Source organism: Zophobas morio, unplaced genomic scaffold (assembly GCF_036711695.1).
Source record: "Zophobas morio isolate AGI-343-1 ecotype UQ-CSIRO unplaced genomic scaffold, CSIRO_AGI_Zmor_V1 ptg000018l, whole genome shotgun sequence".
Classification (NCBI taxonomy): Eukaryota; Metazoa; Arthropoda; class Insecta; order Coleoptera; family Tenebrionidae; genus Zophobas; species Zophobas morio.
In genome coordinates, this window is record NW_026972123.1 from 5477325 (window position 1) to 5495739 (window position 18415).

An 18415-nucleotide genomic window follows, 5' to 3' on the forward strand; every position below is an offset into this window, starting at 1 on the left:
AATTTTAATAAAAACAAAAAAAAAAACATTTTTTTATTAAAAAGAAATACACTACGAAATTAGTTCGGAACGTACGATCTCGTCTTCGGTGCCTTTTCCTTCCTCGTAGTAAAATCCTTAATTTTTTCTGCACACTCCGTGTCCCAAGGATTATTCTCCAACTGCACAAAATCGTTGTTCTTAAAAATATCGTCCAAGTTCCCGTCAATACATTTCAACTTATTCCCGCTAAGATCAATAGTACCGATACTAACACCAACCAACCAATCCGGACCCCAACTATCAATTTCATTATCCCGCAAACTAAAATTAACAACATGTTCCAACTTATGAAACGCTTTGGCTGAAATCTTCCTAATTTGATTCCCCTGGAGATCAATACTGTACAACTTCGGGTAATTCTTGAACGCTTCGTCTGGAATTTCGCTAAACTGGTTAAAACCGGCCATCACATAATCAGGCTTTGAAGTCCTACCCAACCAATTATTGTCCCACTGAGTCAAATTGTTGTGGTCAAAGTGCAGCACACTAATTTTTGACATACCGTCAAACGCTTTACTCGCAATCGTGGCAATTTTGTTGTAATTAAGCTTCAAGTGAGTAATTTTACTGTTGTTGAAAACTCCCTCCGGAAGTTCTTCTCGTTTGTTGGCGACGAGGTCCAGCGCGTTTAACTGTGGTAAGTTCTTCAAGTCTCCAGCTCGTAGATGCTTGATTGAGTTGAAGTCCAAACTCAGCGACGTTAACTCGGGCATGTCGAAAGCTTCGGGGTCGATTTCTTCGAGTTTGTTCTCAGATAGAACTAAAGACGATAGTGAAGTTGTTGCTAAAGCTTTGGGTGCGATAGTTTTGAGAAGAGTGTTGTATAAGTGTAAGCTTCCAAGAGTCACATTTTCAAAGACACCACTCGGAAATTCAACGATTTGGTTGTTACTGAGTGTCAAGTGTCTAATATTGATATTCTTGAAGGTCTCAGGTTGTAGAGTGGTGATAGAATTTTGTGACAAATCTATAGTGGACACGTTTAAATCTCTAAACGTGTCACTTTTGAGTTCAGTTAGTTTATTCTTACTCAGAATCAAAATTTGCAACACTGGTAGATTAACAAACGCACCAGGTTTTATCTCTTCCAAATCCACTCCAGAAAGTACCAATGATTTTAAATTTTCAATGTCACTAACCGATCGTTCGTACAAAATGGGAACTTCACCATTAATATTCACCGACATTTCTTCACCGCTAGGGACGTCATTTTTAAGACTATTTGAAGTAACCACTGTTGTGTTTCTACCGGTATCAGATACCCACTCAACTGTTACATTTTTAAAAGTAATTTCTTCCCTAGTACTAGCTTTACAAAGAACAACAGCGATCGCTAGTCTGGTCAGAATGTAGTACATCTTTACGACTGGAATATTTTTTTATTAAAGTGAAATACACTACGGAATTAATTCGGAACGTACGATCTCGTCTTCGGTGCCTTTTGCTTCCTCGTAGTAAAATCCTTAATTTTTTCTGTAGACTCTGTGTCCCAAGGATTATCCTCCAATTGCACAAAATCATTATTCTTGAAAATGTCGTCCAAGTCCCCTTCAATACACTTCAACTTATTCCCGCTAAGATCAATAGTACCCGATACTAACACCAACCAACTATCAATTTCATTATCACGCAAACTAAAATTAACAACGTGTTCCAACTTATGAAAAGCTTTGGCTGAAATCTTCCTAATTTTATTCCCCTGGAGATCAATACTGTACAACTTCGGGTAATTCTTGAACGCTTCGTCTGGAATTTCGCTAAACTGGTTAAAACCGGCCATCACATAATCAGGCTTTGAAGTCCCACCCAACCAATTATTGTCCCACTGAGTCAAATTGTTGTGACCAAAGTGCAGCACACTAATTTTTGACATATCGTCAAACGCTTTACTCGCAATCGTGGCAATTTTGTTGTAATTTAGCTTCAAGTGAGTGATTTTACTGTTTGTCGAAAACTCCCTCCGGATTTTCTTGTAATTTGTTGGTAACGAGATCCACCGTGTTTAGTTCTGGATTTCTGATAAGTCAAAATTCAGCGATATTATTGTTATTAACGAGTGCTAAATGTCTAATGTTAATATTCTTGAAGGCTCTAGACTGTAAGTTAGTGATATAATTTGTTGATAAATCTATATATATAACTTTACATTTAAATTACTCTTCTCATCCCCTGAAGCGGCCCTTCGCAGGTCCGGGAACTACACACTTTATCAACGATTCAAACAAAGACTCTACATTACTTCAAATTATATAAATTTTAGCGTTGATGATGTAATCAATCTTTAACGTTGCGTGGACATGCCTCGGTGGTGCAATGTTGATAATGAAGAGATAACTGCCTAAGGGAAGAAACTATTGTCAATTTTATGCATTTTGGCGTTCGTAGATATAAGAAAATTCTTAAAATTCTTCAGAAACGTCACTTTTGAAGTATTTTTTTGTAGTTTTAAGCCAATCAGAAACCCTACGGACTCGGAAAGAGCAACGAACCCATCAAATTTTAGCTAGAAACAGTTTTTTTGTCGATTTTTATTAAATCTGAACTATTTTTCAACATTTTTTGATGATTCTGAGCTACGAAACACACTTAGAGCATGCAGAATCGTCTCAGATTAGGAAAAGGAGACGTTTGGGTCAATTTTATGCATTCTGGCGTTCGTAGATACAAGAAAATTGTTAAAATTCTTCAGAAACGTCGCTTTTGAAGTGTTTTCTTGTAGTTGTAAGCCAATCAAAAACCCTACGGGCTCGGAAAGAGCAACGAAACCATCTAATTTTAGCTAGAAACAGTATTTTAGTCGATTTTTATTAAATCTGAACTATATTGCAACATTTTTTTATGATTCTGAGCTACGAAACACACATGCAGAATCGTCTCAGATTAGGAAACGTTTGGGAAACTACTGTAAATGAACTATTAGCAATTTTTGTGTGAAGAATTAAGAAGTGTTATAATGTAACACTTATGTATTAACATCCAAAAACTTATTCGTCACTTGTTAAACAAAGAGTTGTCCTGACTAAGTGAATTTAATGAAATCTTCTAGCAAGTGGTTTATTTAAATAATCCTGATATCGTTAAACTGTGTTAGCAATAGTTAACGATTAAACTCCTAACCTGAACTAGGAATTTACAAACAATGGATCAAATTTACACGTGTTAACGCCGATCAAAAAGTCGCATTTTTCCAATTAAAAAGCCGCAAGAATTAGCTACACGTCATCGTTACGATTAACTGTCGTTAAACAAAGGTTTCCTCCCTTTTATTAACTACCAAACCAACTACTTTAACCTAGCTACTTAAAGCGTCAATTCACTACACCGAACCAAAAAGTAATGAATCACGCTTTCATCATGTTCTCGCCATGCCGCTCTCTTGTCAAGGTTAACTACCGCCCTCTAACTAAACATGTAGAACTACCAACTAGCCCCAAGCGCTAACGTTCACATGGTTCCCTATGTTTAACGATTTTTTTGTTTGAATTTTTCTTTCTCAAATTCAATTATTCAGTTAATTAATTTCAGAGCGAAAATTTGATTCAAATTCAGTCACCACAATATGATGAGTTTTTACGTGTGATTTATCACTGCGTTCATATTTTTGATGTGCTTAAATAAGTGGCTCAAAAAATTTAAAGAATGAGTCAATTTTATTGGTTAAATCAATGATGTTATGTTTAGTATTACACTACACCAATCCAAGTTCATATACGTGTCCTTGCAAAAATGTTGATGCAGTCATCACAAAATTGTGTAAACAAAAAAATCAACTTGAAAATGTTGAATATCTTTCATTGTACTTCAGGAGCCTTATGTTGGAAAACTCTTAGTTAATCCACTGTGAAAGTGTGGTCTGAAAAGGTAAATCAAGTAATAAAAGTTGGCAAAGGCATAATGTGGGAAAAATTATCTTGTATTATTGGTTGCATATTTGCAGAAATGTGGGTTAAGATTATCGGTTTAACACAATTGTTTTAAAAAAGAACTTTTATTTTATTAGTAATTCTTATTTTACACTTGATTAACGGTCGGAATCTCTTAATTGAAAAATGAATTATTGCGATATCTTCTATAAGGAGGGAAATTACAGAATTGGAGTTCTCATGTTGATATTTTCGATTCAATAGTTTTTTTCTATTAATATTCAAAATGGAAAAACCATTCAAATTTATTTTCAGTCACAAATAGTAATCATAATTTATTATGCAGTTACCAGTTTTTTTAATTTAAGATCCGTTTTACCTGGAACCATTAACATTCGTTTTATAATCTTTGCGTTAATTAAATCTCCTGGAAAAACCATCACATCACTTCAAGGCGAGCCCAGCACACACCTAACCCAAAGATTAATTAACAAAATGCCGCATACCTACGTAAACAATACTTTCCTACACGTCCATCTTCCGGTATGTGCAAACATGACTGTCTTGTTTGTCTTCGCCAGAGGAACGACCTTCATTTCCAAACAAGCCACGTCTTTAATGAGTTCTGTAAATGCATCACCTTACCTTGACACTGACATTCTACTACTTTATAAACATGACGCTCAGTACGAACAATATTTCAGTCGTAAAGATGTACTTCATTCTGACCAGACTAGCGATCGCTGTTGTTCTTTGTAAAGCTAGTACTAGTGAAGAAATTACTTTTAAAAATGTAACAGTTGAGTGGGTATCAGATACCGGTAGTAACACAACAGTGGTTACTTCAAATAGTCTTAAAAATAACGTCCCTAGCGGTGAAGAAGTGTCGGTGAATATTAATGGTGAAGTTCCTATTTTGTACGAACGATCGGTTAGTGACATTGAAAATTTAAAATCATTGGTACTTTCTGCAGTGGGTTTGGAAAAGATAAAACCTGGTGCGTTTTTTAATCTACCAGTGTTGGAAATTCTGATTCTGAGTAAGAATAAACTAACTGAACTCAAAAGTGACACGTTTAGAGATTTAAACGTGTCTACTATAGATTTGTCACAAAATTCTATCACCAGTCTACAACCTGGCGCTTTCAAGAATATCAATATTAGACATTTGGCACTCAGTAATAATCAAATCGTTGAATTTCCGAGTGGTGTCTTTGAAAATGTGACCCTTGGAAGCTTACACTTATACAACACTCATCTCAAAACCATCGCACCCAAAGCTTTAGCAACAACTTCACTATCGTCTTTAGTTCTGTCTGAGAACAAACTCGAAGAAATCGACCCCGAAGCTTTCGACATGCCCGAGTTAACGTCGCTGAGTTTGGACTTCAACTCAATCAAGCATCTACGAGCCGGGGACTTGAAGAACTTACCACAGTTAAACACGCTGGATCTCGTCGCCAACAAACTAGAAGAAGTGCCGGAGGGAGTTTTCAACAACAGTAAAATCACTCACTTGAAGCTAAATTTCAACAAAATTGCCACGATTGCGAGTAAAGCGTTTGACGATATGTCAAAAATTAGTGTGCTGCATTTTGACCACAACAATTTGACCCAGTGGGACAACAATTGGTTGGGTGGGACTTCAAACCCTGATTATGTGATGGCCGGTTTTAACCAGTTCAGCGAAATTCCAGACGAAGCGTTCAAGAATTATCCGAAGTTGTACAGTATTGATCTGCAGGGGAATAAAATTATGAAGATTTCACCTAAAGCCTTTCATAAGTTGGAACGTGTTGTTAATTTTAGTTTGCGCGATAATGAAATTGATAGTTGGGGTCCGGATTGGCTGGTTGGTGTTAGTATCGGTACTATTGATCTTAGCGGGAATAAGTTGAAGTGTATTGACGGGGACTTGGACGATATTTTTAAGAACAATGATTTTGTGCAGTTGGAGGATAATCCTTGGGACACGGAGTGTGCAGAAAAAATTAAGGATTTTACGACGAGGAAGGAAAAGGCACCGAAGACGAGATCGTACGTTCCGAATTAATTCCGTGGTGTATTTCTCTTTAATAAAAAAATATTGTTTTTTGTTTTGTTTTTATTAAAATTAAAATCACAATTCATTCACAGTAATGATTAAGAGTTAGCCGCGCCGTGATGTTCATGGCTTGTAGTTCCGTCAGGAGTAGCTTGCAGGCGTAAGGCATCGTAATACTGGACACTTGGGCTGAACTTTTGCAACTGTTGCACCATCCGCAGTATCCTAGTCGACCGCACTGATTACAAACGTCAACTTCGCATTGGTCGCTCGAAACCATCAGTCGCTCCACCAGCATCATACTATAAAAAAAAAATTAAGTTGCTTTGTAAAAATCCGAAAGTTCGACAGTCGTACCTTGCGCCATAACCTATAAGACAATCCCGCTCCATCTCGCCAAGCCGAAGCCCTCCATCCCTACTTCTTCCTTCAGTGGGTTGCCGCGTCAGAACAGCTCTTGGACCTCTCCCTCTATACAAAAACAATCACACTGTGCAGACACAACTATAACCAGAACATACCGGGCGTGAATTTTATCCTGAACCATATGTTTCAGCTTCTGGTAGTAGACAGGTCCCGAGTAGATATAGGCTTCCAGAGGCTCCCCCGTAATGCCCGAGTAGAAAAAATCCTTCCCTTGATAGTTAAACCCGTTTTTGGCCAACTCCTCACAGACATCTTCCACCTTCGACCCACCAAACGCCGTCCCATAGTGGAACTTACCTTCCACCACGCCTGCTTTCCCGGAAAGCAACTCAATCAACTTTCCTACCGTCATTCTAGACGGATACCCATGAGGGTTCATTATAATATCAGGACAAATCCCGTATTCATTGAACGGCATATCTTCCTGCTCCACCACCAACCCTACAACCCCTTTCTGCCCATGTCTCGAACTAAACTTGTCCCCAATTTCGGGTCTTCGCGTCTGCCTCAACAAAATCTTGATAATCGTGGTGTCCTCTTCATTAGTGCTCACTAGAACCTTCTCTATATAGCTGGGTTCGTTGTTCCTATAACAAATCGGTGTGTCTTTGTATTCCACGGAGGTCGACTGACTCCCTGGGACAGACGAAACCGTGGGGACTGATTTGTTCACTAGGACTTGTTTATTTTCGACTAGTTCTCCTGGTGCCACGATTCCGTCAGCGTCCAGGACTCCGTGCTTCCACATCGACGCACCGGTCGTACTGTCGATGAGCGGACCCTGGATTCGGTCGAAAGTCTGGTTGGCGTAGCGCTTCATCATGCACTTGGAGTTCTTGTAGACCAAGCAGCGTCCGAAGCCTCTGTCGATCGAAGCTTTGTTGATGATGAGGGCGTCTTCGATGTCGTAGCCGCTGTAGCTCATAACAGCGATGGTGGCGTTCTGGCCGGCCGGGAGCTTGTCGAAGTTGGTCAGTTCGATGGACTTGGTCTTGACCATGGGGGCTTGCGGGTACACCAAGCTATAGAGGAGGGTGTCCATGCGGTTTTTCTGGTTGTAGCCGATCGTACCTATACCCCCCACATCAAGAATACCTCTTTCAAGTGTATATTAAGACTCACCCATCGCCTGTTTCCCCATAGCACATTGATACGTGTTCCTCGGGGACTGGTTATGGTGGGGATAGGGTACCAACCCAGCACACACCCCCAACAACGTAAAAGTAGCAATCTCCAAGTGGCTCGTCTGTTCCGTGATGTCCTTCTCGTAGCACGCTATATAGCTATCGTTCTCTTCGTTAACATCAAGGAACTCGATCAAACCTGTACAAACACCCATAAAACCTCTAAGTTTACTCAATCCACGAGGTACTACCATCATGGAGAAAATCCTCAAAGCTCCTGATTCCCTTCTCCATTTCCACTATGTGTTGCTGCGTCACTAGGGGTTTCCCGTTTTCTACGATAATGTAAGGGCGACACAAGCGGCCTCCGTCTGAACTAATGTAGACACAGCGGTGAAGGAAGTTGGGGTAGATGGAAACGTAGCCGGAGATGATCCCGGAACGTCGTAGCGTCCGGAAGGTGCGTATGAGACGTTTGTAGTTGCGGATTGTGCCCAAGATGTTGCCGTTGAGGAACACGAAAAAAGTGTCCGAGGAGTGGATAGCCATACCGGAGGACATGTTGATGTCGACCACGCCGGCGTTGTTGGCCAGTCGGATCAGAGGGTACTCGTCGACTTCGGTGGTAATATGTGTCATGAGGGCCAAGTTCTTCACGAGCCCGCAGGCCTACAAGGGAACGAATCTCAGTTACTACCGAATTTATAAAAAAAATATATGTACCTCTCCTTCGGGTGTATCGCTCGGACACAACATCCCCCACTGACTCGGCTGCAGCGACCTCGGCCCTGACACTTTCCTGGTCTTCTCGAACTGCGAATTCACCCTGGTCATCATCCCCAAAGCCGAAATATAACTCAACCTAGACAAAACTTGCGTGACCCCCAGTCGTTCCATCCTGAATCTCTTGATAGTCCAGTTACCCTACAACCGACCAATCAAAATCGACTCGTACTAATACTACAACCACGTACCGTGGATATGGCGTACACCAAACAATTCGTGATCAAATCAGACCGCATATACTTGACGACGTCGAACTGAGTGGCCCGAATTTTGGGAATAGTCTTCTCAGCGATGGATTTAAGCTCCCAGTTGAAGCGTTTGAAGACGTCTTCGAACATCAAAGACAGAAGAGAACCAGCCAGTTCGAGACGTTTGTTGCCGTAGTAGTCTTTGTCGTCGAGGAATTTTTTATCACTTTGAGCCTCAATGACTCTAAAATGATACTAGTTTAAACAAGATGCTAAAATCGTGTATAAATACAAAATACCTTTTGACCATGACACCTAAGTAGATGGCTTTCATACGAAAATTGTAGTCCTCCACAGGCACGTGTGCCAGAACCGTAGTGGCCAAAATATCCCTAGCTTCGTCCACAGGTGTCTTAATTTTACTAGCAGAAGTGACGTATCTCTTAGCTACTAATTTTGACCCAATATGTTTCAAAGCCCCCAATTGGGTGTAAATTTTCAAATTATGACACTCTTCCAGAGTTGCGGTCAGTTTTGAAATGTCCTCGACGCCGATCATTTCGCACATTTCTTTATCACTAGTGACGTTTAACGCTTTAAAAATTATAGAAACGGGAATGAGCTTAAAAATACAAAATAAGTTAGTAAAATTACGCTAAATCACGAAAATTCTTACGTCAGTCAAGGAATTGTGGCTTAAGTAGTATTTATTCCCTTTAGCTAGAACGTTTGTTTTGGACTTTTTCTCGTGCGTGGAACTCGTAACTGTACATTGTACCCCGAATTTTGACTCCTCCACTATCATTCTGTTTCTGGACAATTGCTCCTGGATCAAAATTACCTTTTCTTGGCCCTTTACCACAAAGTAACCCCCCGGGTCCAAAGGGCACTCGTTCATTTTAGCTAGTTCGTATTCGGATTTATTGCTTAGGACGCAGTTGGACGAACGTAGCATTATGGGCATTCTACAAATAAATTTGAGCGAAAAATATTAAACAAAAAAATTGATGACAGTCACGCCATCTGGCGACAACACTTTTACAGAAAAGGTTCGTATTTCTGCTATTTTGTCGTTCAACGACTTTAGTGTAGGATTTAAGTTGATTATTGCAAAAATTTACCATTTTAGACATGTTTCAAGTTTCTTGTTGCCGAAATAAGTCTACACATTTAAGAAGAAAAGACCAAATATAAGCCCCGCCCACCCGCCCTATCTCAATTGTAATGATTATTTTTATTCGTTCTGAGGCAAGAGGGTGGAGTTTAACTGCAAAATTCTTATTTCTCTACGAGAAGTTAAAATCATGTTTTTATGAAGCCAAATCTCAATTCTCAACTGTGATGAATTTTTCATTCGTTGTCTGATTGAGGGGCGGAGCTTAATTGCAAGATCCATATTTGTCTACTTATTTATTTAGTTATTTACTTACTTATTTACCACTTTAAACATGTTTTAATTTTCTTCTTCTGAAAAACGGCTACGTATATTAAGAAAAAAGATAACATATGAGCCCCACCCACCCACCCGATTTCAATTATGATGATTTTTTTTAATCGTAAAAATGAGGAATTTAATTGCAAAATCCGTATTTTCTCTCTACAAGAAATTAGCATGTAAGACATTTGTTTGAGAATACAATGTATATTAAGAAAAAATTAAAGCCAAAGATTAAGCCTCACCCATAATCGCCCTGATCTAAAACGAATGAAGTTTTCATTCGTTGGCAGACCTAGGGGAGGAGCCTAATGGTAAAATCCATAATTCCTTACAACGTGTTTTAAGCTTCTAAGAATGAAAAAAATCATCACAATTGAGATGGGGTGGGTGGGTGGGGTTTTATATTTTGCCTGTTTTTCTTAATATCTCTTTAATTTCTTGTAAAGAAATAAGTATTTTGCAGCTAAGCTCCGCCCCCTTGCTTAACGGCGAATAAAAAAAATCATCACAATTAAGATAGGGCGGGTGGGCGGACTTATTATTAAGCGCCGCTCTATAATTGGAAAATCCATATTTTCTTGCAAAAATGTACCATTTTAACCATATTTTAAGTTTCTTGTTGTGAAAAGATGGCTACGTATATTAAGAAAAAAAGACCAAATACAAGCCCCGCCCACCCACCCTATCTCAATTCTGATGATTTTTTCATTCGTTGTCAGACCGAGGCGCCGAACTTAATTGTAAAATCCTTATTTTTCTAGGAGACATTACCATGTAAAATATGTTCTTAAATAATCGTGTTATACAAAGAAAACAAAATGTATTAATTAAAAAAGAAAACCAAAAAAGAAGCCCCACCCATCCGTCTCGATCTCAATTGTGATGAATTTTTTATTCGTTGTCAGACCGATGGGCGGGACTTAATTACCAAATATCATATTTTCTTACGAAAATGTACCATTTTAAACGTGTTTCAAGTTTCTAAGAATTAAAAATCATCACAATTCAGATCGGGTGGGTGGGTGGGGTTTTATATTTTGCCTATTTTTCTTAATATACGTAGTATTCTTTAAACAACACAATACACAAAAACATGTTTTTAATTTCTTGTAAAGAAATAAGTATTTTGCAGTTAAGCTCCGCCTCCTTGCTTAACAGCGAATAAAAAAACACAATTGAGATCGGGTGGGTGGGTGGGGTTTTATATTTTGCCCGTTTTTCTTAATATACATAGTATTCTTTAAACAACACGATACTCAGAAACATCTTTTTAATTTCTTGTAGAGAAATAAGTATTTTGCAGCTACACTCCGCCCCCTTGCTTAACGGCGAATAAAAAAAATCATCACAATTGAGATAGGGCGGGTGGGCGGGCTTATATTTATATATTAAATATCGATTTTGTTAAGCGCCGCCCCATAATTGCAAAATCCATATTTTCTTGCAAAAATGTACCATTTTAACCATGTTTTAAGTTTCTTGTTGTGAAAAAATGGCTACGTGCATTAAGAAAAAAAAGACCAAATATAAGCCCCGCCCGCCCGCCCTATCTCAATTCTGATGATTTTTTCATTCGTTGTCAGACCGAGGGGTCGAGCTTAATTGCAAGATCCATATTTCTCTACAAGTACTTACCATTTTAAAAATGTTTTAAGTTTCTTGTTCTGAAAAACGACTACGTATATTAAGAAAAAAGGTAACATATAAACCCCGCCCACCCACCCGATTTCCATTATGATGATTTTTTTAATCGTCGAGAGCCAAAAGAGGAATTTAATTGCAAAATCTGTATATTTTTTTTTCTACAAGAAATTATCATGTAAGACATTAGATTGAGAATACAATATATTAAGAAAGATTAAAGCCAAAGATTAAGCCTCACCCATACCCGGTCTGATCTAAATAGTAATGAACTTTTCATTCGTTGGCAGACTTAGAGGCGGAGCCTAATTGCAAAAACCATATTAACTTACAAAAATTTATCATTTTAAACGTGTTTTAAACTTCTAAGAATGAAAAAATCATCACAAATGAGACGGGGTGGGTGGGTGGGGTTTTTATATTTTGACTGTTTTTCTTAATGTACATAGTATTCTTTAAACAACACGATACTCAAAAACATGTTATTAATTTTTTGTGAAAAAATAAGTATACAATTGAGATAGGGCAGGTGGGCGGGATTATATTTTGCCTTTTGGTTTTAATATGTGTAGACTTATTTTCAGAACGTGAAGCTTAAAACATGTTTAAAATGGAAAATTTATATAAGGAAATATCGATTTTGCAATTAGGCTCCGCCCCATAATTGCAAAATCCATATTTCCTTGCAAAAATGTACCATTTTAACCATGTTTTAAGTTTCTTGTTGTGAAAAGATGGCTACGTATATTAAGAGAAAATAGACCAAATATAAGCCCCGCCCACCCGCCCCATCTCAATTCTGATGATTTTTTTATTCGAGGGGCCGAGCTTAATTGTAAAATCCTCATTTTTCTACGAGACATTATCATGTGAAATATGCCCTTAAATAATCGTGTTATACAAAGAAAACTAAATGTATTCATTAAAAAAGAAAACCAAAAGAGAAGCCCCACCCATCCGTCTCGATCTCAATCGTGATGAATTTTTTATTCGTTGTCAGACCGAGGGGCGGGGCTTAATTACAAAATCCATATTTTCTTACGAAAATTTACCATTTTAAACGTGTTTCATGTTTCTAAGAATTAAAAAATCATCACAATTGAGATCGGGTGAGTGGGCGGGGTTTTATATTTTGCCTGTTTTTCTTAATATACAATGTATTCTTTAAACAACACGATACTCAGAAACATGTTTTTAATTTCTTGTAAAGAAATAAGTATTTTGCAGCTAAGCTCCGTCCCCTTGCTTAACAGCGAATAAAAAAAATCATCACAATTGAGATCGGGCGGGTGGGCGGGCATATATTCTGCTTTTTGGTTTTAATATGTGTAGACTTCTTTTCAGAACGTGAAACTTAAAACATGTTTAAAATGGAAAATTTGTATAAGGAAATATCGATTTTACAATTAAGCTCCGCCCCATAATTGGAAAATCTATATTTTCTTGCAAAAATATACCATTTTAACCATGTTTTAAGTTTCTTATTATGAAAAGATGGCTACGGATATTAAGAAAAAAAAGACCAAATATAAGCCCCGCCCACCCGCCCTATCTCAATTCTGATGATTTTTTCATTCGTTGTCAGACCGAGGGGCGGAGCTTAATTGCAAGATCCATATTTCTCTACAAGTATTTACCATTTTAAAAATGTTTTAAGTTTCTTGTTGTGAAAAACGACTACGTATATTAAGAAAAAAGGTAACATATAAACCCCGCCCACCCACCCGATTTTAATTATAATGATTTTTTTTTTAATGGTCGAGAGCCAAAAAAGAGGAATTTAATTGCAAAATCCGTATTTTTTTCTCTACAAAAAATTATCATCTAAGACATCTGTTTGAGAATACAACCTATTAAGAAAAAATTAAAGCCAAAGATTGAGCCTCACCCATACCTGCTCTGAACTAAATAGTAATGAACTTTTCATTCGTTGGCAGACCGAGGGGCGGGGCTTAATTGCAAAATCCATATTTCCTTACAAAAATTTACCATTTTAAACGTGTTTCAAGTTTCTAAGAATTAAAAAAATCATTACAATTGAGATCGGGTGGGTGCGTGGGGTTTTATATTTTGCCTTTTTTTCTTAATATAAATAATATTCTTTAAACGACATGATACCCAAAACCATGTTTTTAATTTCTTGTAAAGAAATAAGTATTTTGCAGTTAAGCTCCGCCCCCTTGCTTAACAGCGAATAAAAAAATCATCACAATCGAGATAGGGCGGGTGGGCGGGCCTATATTTTGCCTTTTGGTTTTAATATGTGTAGACTTCTTTTCAGAACGTGAAACTTAAAACATGTTTAACATGGAAAATTTGTATAAGGAAATATCGATTTTACAATTAAGCTCCCCCCCATAATTGGAAAATCTATATTTCCTTGCAAAATGTACCATTTTAACCATGTTTTAAGTTTCTTGTTGTGAAAAGATGGCTACATATATTAAGAAAAAAAGACCAAATATAAGCCCCGCCCACCCACCCTATCTCAATTATGATGATTTTTTCATTCGTTGTCAGATCGAGGGACGGGGCTTAATGGCAAGATCCATATATGTCTACAAGAATTTACCATTTTAAACATATTTTAAGTTTCTTGTTCTGAAAAACGACTACGTATATTAAGAAAAAAGGTGACATATAAGCCCCGCCCACCCACTCGATTTCAATTATGATGATTTTTTTAATCGTAGAGAGCCAAAAAAGAGGAATTTAATTGCAAAATCCGTATTTTTTTTCTACAAGAAATTATCATGTAAGACATTTGATTGAGAATACAATGTACATTAAGAAAAAATTAAAGCCAAAGATTAAGCCTCACCCATACCTGCCCTGATCTAAATAATAATGAAGTTTTCATTCGTTGGCAGACCTAGGGGCGGAGCCTAATTGCAAAATCTATATTAACTTACAAAAATTTATCATTTTAAACGTGTTTCAAGTTTCTAAGAATTAAAAAATCTTCATAATTGAGATCAGGCAGGGTTTTATATTTTGCCTGTTTTTCTTAATACATATACATATTATTCTTTAACCAACACAATACTCAGAAACATGTTTTTAATTCCATGTAAAGAAATGAGTATTTTGCAGCTAAGCTCCGCCCCCTTGCTTAACAGCGAATAAAAAAAATTATCACAATTGAGATCGCGCGGCTGGGCGGGCATATATTTTGCTTTTTGGTTTTAATATGTGTAGACTTCTTTTCAGAACGTGAAACTTAAAACATGTTTAAAATGGAAAATTTGTACAAGGAAATATCGATTTTACAATTAAGCTCCGCCCCATAATTGGAAAATCTATATTTTCTTGCAAAAATGTACCATTTTAACCATGTTATAAGTTTCTTGTTGTGAAAAAAAGGCTACATATATTAAGAAAAAAGACCAAATATAAGCCCCGCCCACCCGCCCTGTCTCAATTGTGATGATTTTTTTTATTCATGGTGAGCCAAGAGGGCGGAGCTTAACTGCAAAATCCTTATTTTTCCACGGGAAATTACCAAATGAAACATGTTCTTAAATAAGCGTAAGTGGCAGCGGCAACGTAACGGCGAAAATTACACGTTGGTTACCTCGAACGGATGATACGAATGATGCGTACCTTTGTTGCGTATTTATCTTACAACAACAACGTCAGTAGAAAGTTTATAAATGGACTTTTTATTGCAGCACAATTTTGATTTTTTGGTTAGTTATTAAATACACACCTTCCTATCATGAGTCCCGCCTTAGACACCCTCTGGGTGCCCCTAGTGTACTCAATATCCACGGAAATTGGCGCAGAATAGGTCATATCTCTCAATCGACACTCATGTGGTGTGGTGGGTTTGCTAATATTGAAACCCTCGTCAACGTCGGGTCTTCCCACATAAACATTTGTGTACCTATAATTAATTAGTGCTAAAAAACAAGCGAACGAAAAATTCCGCATACTCACTTAACATAAAACAGAGGATCTGCATCACAAACCAACTTGTTGTTGGCTTCGACGATTTTTTTAATATCGACGTTAATAAAATAGTTGAACGAGTCGATGTGTTGTTTGACTAAGCCTTTGACTTTGAGGAAAGCTGGTACTAATTTCCATTTTTCCTAAAAGTGGTGGATGGAAATATTGTATTGTTGCACAAAATTGTTACTTACCTCTATTTCTTTGATGGGTTTTTTCAGTAGAGAAGGGTCGTCGAAGTACATTTTAATGTTTTATTCTTACTGTTTAATAAATAAGAGGGTTTGTTTTTTATTCTTACGAACAGTTACTTGTTTACATTCGACATTTTGAGGTTATAAAATGTGAGGTTAGGTTATCGTGAAACGTAGTCTCATAAGTGTTTTTTTGGTTGTAATGTTGGCAACGTGAAAATGGAAGGATTCTCGGTGCGATTTGTTTGACGACGTGCAGATGACAGCACTACGATTAAATCTTATTTTTATTGTTAATATGTTAATAATATCATAATTAAACAATTAATTATAATAAGGTAACCGTATTAACGATAATAATTTTTTTAGTCATAATGTTGTAGTATATTTAAAAAATATTTACAGGTAATGCTGTATAATTGGTTGCCTATATTTAACATTGCAATATAAATTTCTATATATACAGAATGTTCGTTTTATATGTTCACGCCTGACAATTTTTGCATAGGCAACATATTATACAGGTAGATACATAGGTCCGTTTAAATCTCCTTCAAAAAAATGTGGTTACTAACAATTCCACACCATCAAATTTGCCTATGCAGAAATATCCAGGCGTGAAGAGATAAAATGAAGATCCTGTATATAAAAGGAAGAAATCATAATTTACTATAAATTAGATATCATATCCATGACTGTCGCACTGACTAACTTCTCAGGAATTTTAAAACAATCCGACTGAGCTTCCGAAATAAATCTTTCCATTATTATTGCTAGGGTTCGTGCTCTAGGCATCAAGAATGAATGTTTCCACAGGTAAAACTACAATATTTCCTCAGTTCTCCATGAAAGCCGTCTCATAAATCTTGCAGCTCCACTCCAATAAAAGGCAAAGATATTTTATATACAATTTGGAACACTAAATAAGAATTTATAAAAAGCAAAATTTTAGATAAAATATACGACAGCGGCTGAAAAAACCATTACGACACCCACTTCTTGCAACATTTTGCCAACGCCAAGTCACCAACCCCAATAAATTCGGCATTTCTCCAGGCAGCCGCCCCATAAACTTTACAACCATAAGAAATCCACTAAACCCTAAACATCTTTTAACCGAATTAGGACACTCGGGCCGACACCAAATTTCCCCATCCAAATGTTACGGCCTTCATTCAAATCACAAATACCACCATAAAACTTCGGTAACCTTTTCCTCCATAAAACGTCCTTTGATTTCGTGACGTAAACCGATACTTGTGTCGCTCTTTCGTTCCCCCCTTCCCATTGTTATGTAAATGTAATCCGGCAGTATCGTTTGGCTATTATGACATCAGCACAATTGATAACGTCAAATAGCAGACATGAATTGTGTTATATTTAGATAATTCCCCTCTCGAAAATCGGCACGCCATTGGCGGAAAAAGCCGTGTTGTGATGGCCGAGCCAATGGGGGCCTCGTGTAAGGGGATCCTCGTGATGATGTAATTTTTTTTTCGCGTGTAATGTAACTACTGGAAGAGGGCCGGATTAAGGGGGAAGTCGGCGAGTCGGGAGCTGGGGATGGTGGAGCGGTAATAGTATTAAAGGGTGTCCAATTTAAACTAAGTAAATTGTTGGCGTACCTATTGCCGGCAGCTGAAATTTTCAGTTGGGTTAATCTCGTTATATCAGTGGTTGTTTATATTTATTTTAATTATTATTTATTATAATCTTAAAAATTAATTTTTTCTCACTATCTAATTATATGGGAATATGGGTAAGAAGTATATAAACGAAAAATCACCCTTATTTCATCAACATAACAGAAACATATATTTATAAATCTATTTCAAGGTTTCTCGTATTCCGGATTTAACCTTGATACCTCCAACAAAAAACAGCTTTTTCCGCATTCATTTACACAGTATTACTTCTTGCGGTAGCCTCTGGGGAATGTCGGATCGAAAATGGGTCATTTTTTGTGGAAATTTGAGTCTGAGGCCAGTTTGCGGTTTCACTTTTTTAATCAACTCACAGCCGAGCTTACAAAAGTTTCCAAATTCGTCCACTTTTTGCCGAAAATGAAGCCACTTTACCTGCAAACCGACAAGATGAATTTGACCCAAATTCAAACGGACCCATGGGACATTCAGAAGTTGTTGATGGATTATGGTCGTAAAATTTATTGGCAGTCGATGACGGATGGTTTGTGGGAAATCTTCGAGAAATCGTGTCCTCCAAAATTGCAACGTCTATGAACTGACTGACATAGCAGAAGAGTAATTTTCAATATTTAAAAAATTATAAGGAAGTTGGTGTCATAATTATCAAAACTTAATGGGTGTTCATTTAAAAAATTGACATTTGACAGTGGTTTGACACGGTAATACGCTTTATCCGAATTTTCTTTTAGGATGTGCAGATCCACATTATTCTCTAGTTTCTTCAGTTTTATCAAAATTACAAACAACATAACATCCAAAAAATTGACCCACGATGCTTGCATGTCCATAAATTGCTCTTCCTCCCAACCGGGAATAAAATGGTACTTTATTCCCCCGTTTTTGGTAATAAAGTGATACTTTATTCCCTAGAGAAAACAGTAAGAACAATTGACCACTCAAGAAGGTTAGAATTTACATTGCGCGGCAGTTTAATATGGAGGTACAAGTTCATGTTTATATTTTGCCTTTTTTTCTTAATATACATAGTATTCTTTAAACAACACGATACCCA

General features: G+C 37.2%; 4 protein-coding genes across 4 annotated transcripts; 1 reads left to right on the forward strand and 3 right to left on the reverse strand.

The window, feature by feature from the left end:
• Positions 1 to 59: 59 nt before the first annotated feature.
• On the reverse strand, positions 60 to 1400 carry LOC135130987 (leucine-rich repeat protein SHOC-2-like). The gene has a single exon (XM_064058479.1). The coding sequence runs from the start codon at positions 1398 to 1400 to the stop codon at positions 60 to 62; it is 1341 nt and encodes a 446-aa protein (XP_063914549.1).
• A 47-nt stretch (positions 1401 to 1447) lies between these two features.
• Positions 1448 to 1915, reverse strand: LOC135130988 (leucine-rich repeat-containing G-protein coupled receptor 4-like). Its single transcript, XM_064058480.1, has one exon. It carries the CDS (start codon positions 1913 to 1915, stop codon positions 1448 to 1450), a length of 468 nt encoding a protein of 155 aa, XP_063914550.1.
• A 2648-nt stretch (positions 1916 to 4563) lies between these two features.
• On the forward strand, positions 4564 to 5999 carry LOC135131104 (leucine-rich repeat-containing protein 15-like). The gene has a single exon (XM_064058653.1). The coding sequence runs from the start codon at positions 4582 to 4584 to the stop codon at positions 5956 to 5958; it is 1377 nt and encodes a 458-aa protein (XP_063914723.1). The 5' UTR covers positions 4564 to 4581; the 3' UTR covers positions 5959 to 5999.
• On the reverse strand, positions 5992 to 15865 carry LOC135131103 (DNA-directed RNA polymerase III subunit RPC2). Its single transcript, XM_064058652.1, has 12 exons — positions 15698 to 15865; positions 15492 to 15646; positions 15262 to 15438; positions 9150 to 9438; positions 8773 to 9095; positions 8474 to 8717; positions 8223 to 8423; positions 7751 to 8168; positions 7498 to 7698; positions 6471 to 7446; positions 6307 to 6420; positions 5992 to 6251 (listed from the first exon to the last, which is right to left on the reverse strand). The coding sequence occupies exons 1-12, from the start codon at positions 15746 to 15748 to the stop codon at positions 6032 to 6034; spliced, it is 3369 nt and encodes a 1122-aa protein (XP_063914722.1). The 5' UTR covers positions 15749 to 15865; the 3' UTR covers positions 5992 to 6031.
• Positions 15866 to 18415: the final 2550 nt, after the last annotated feature.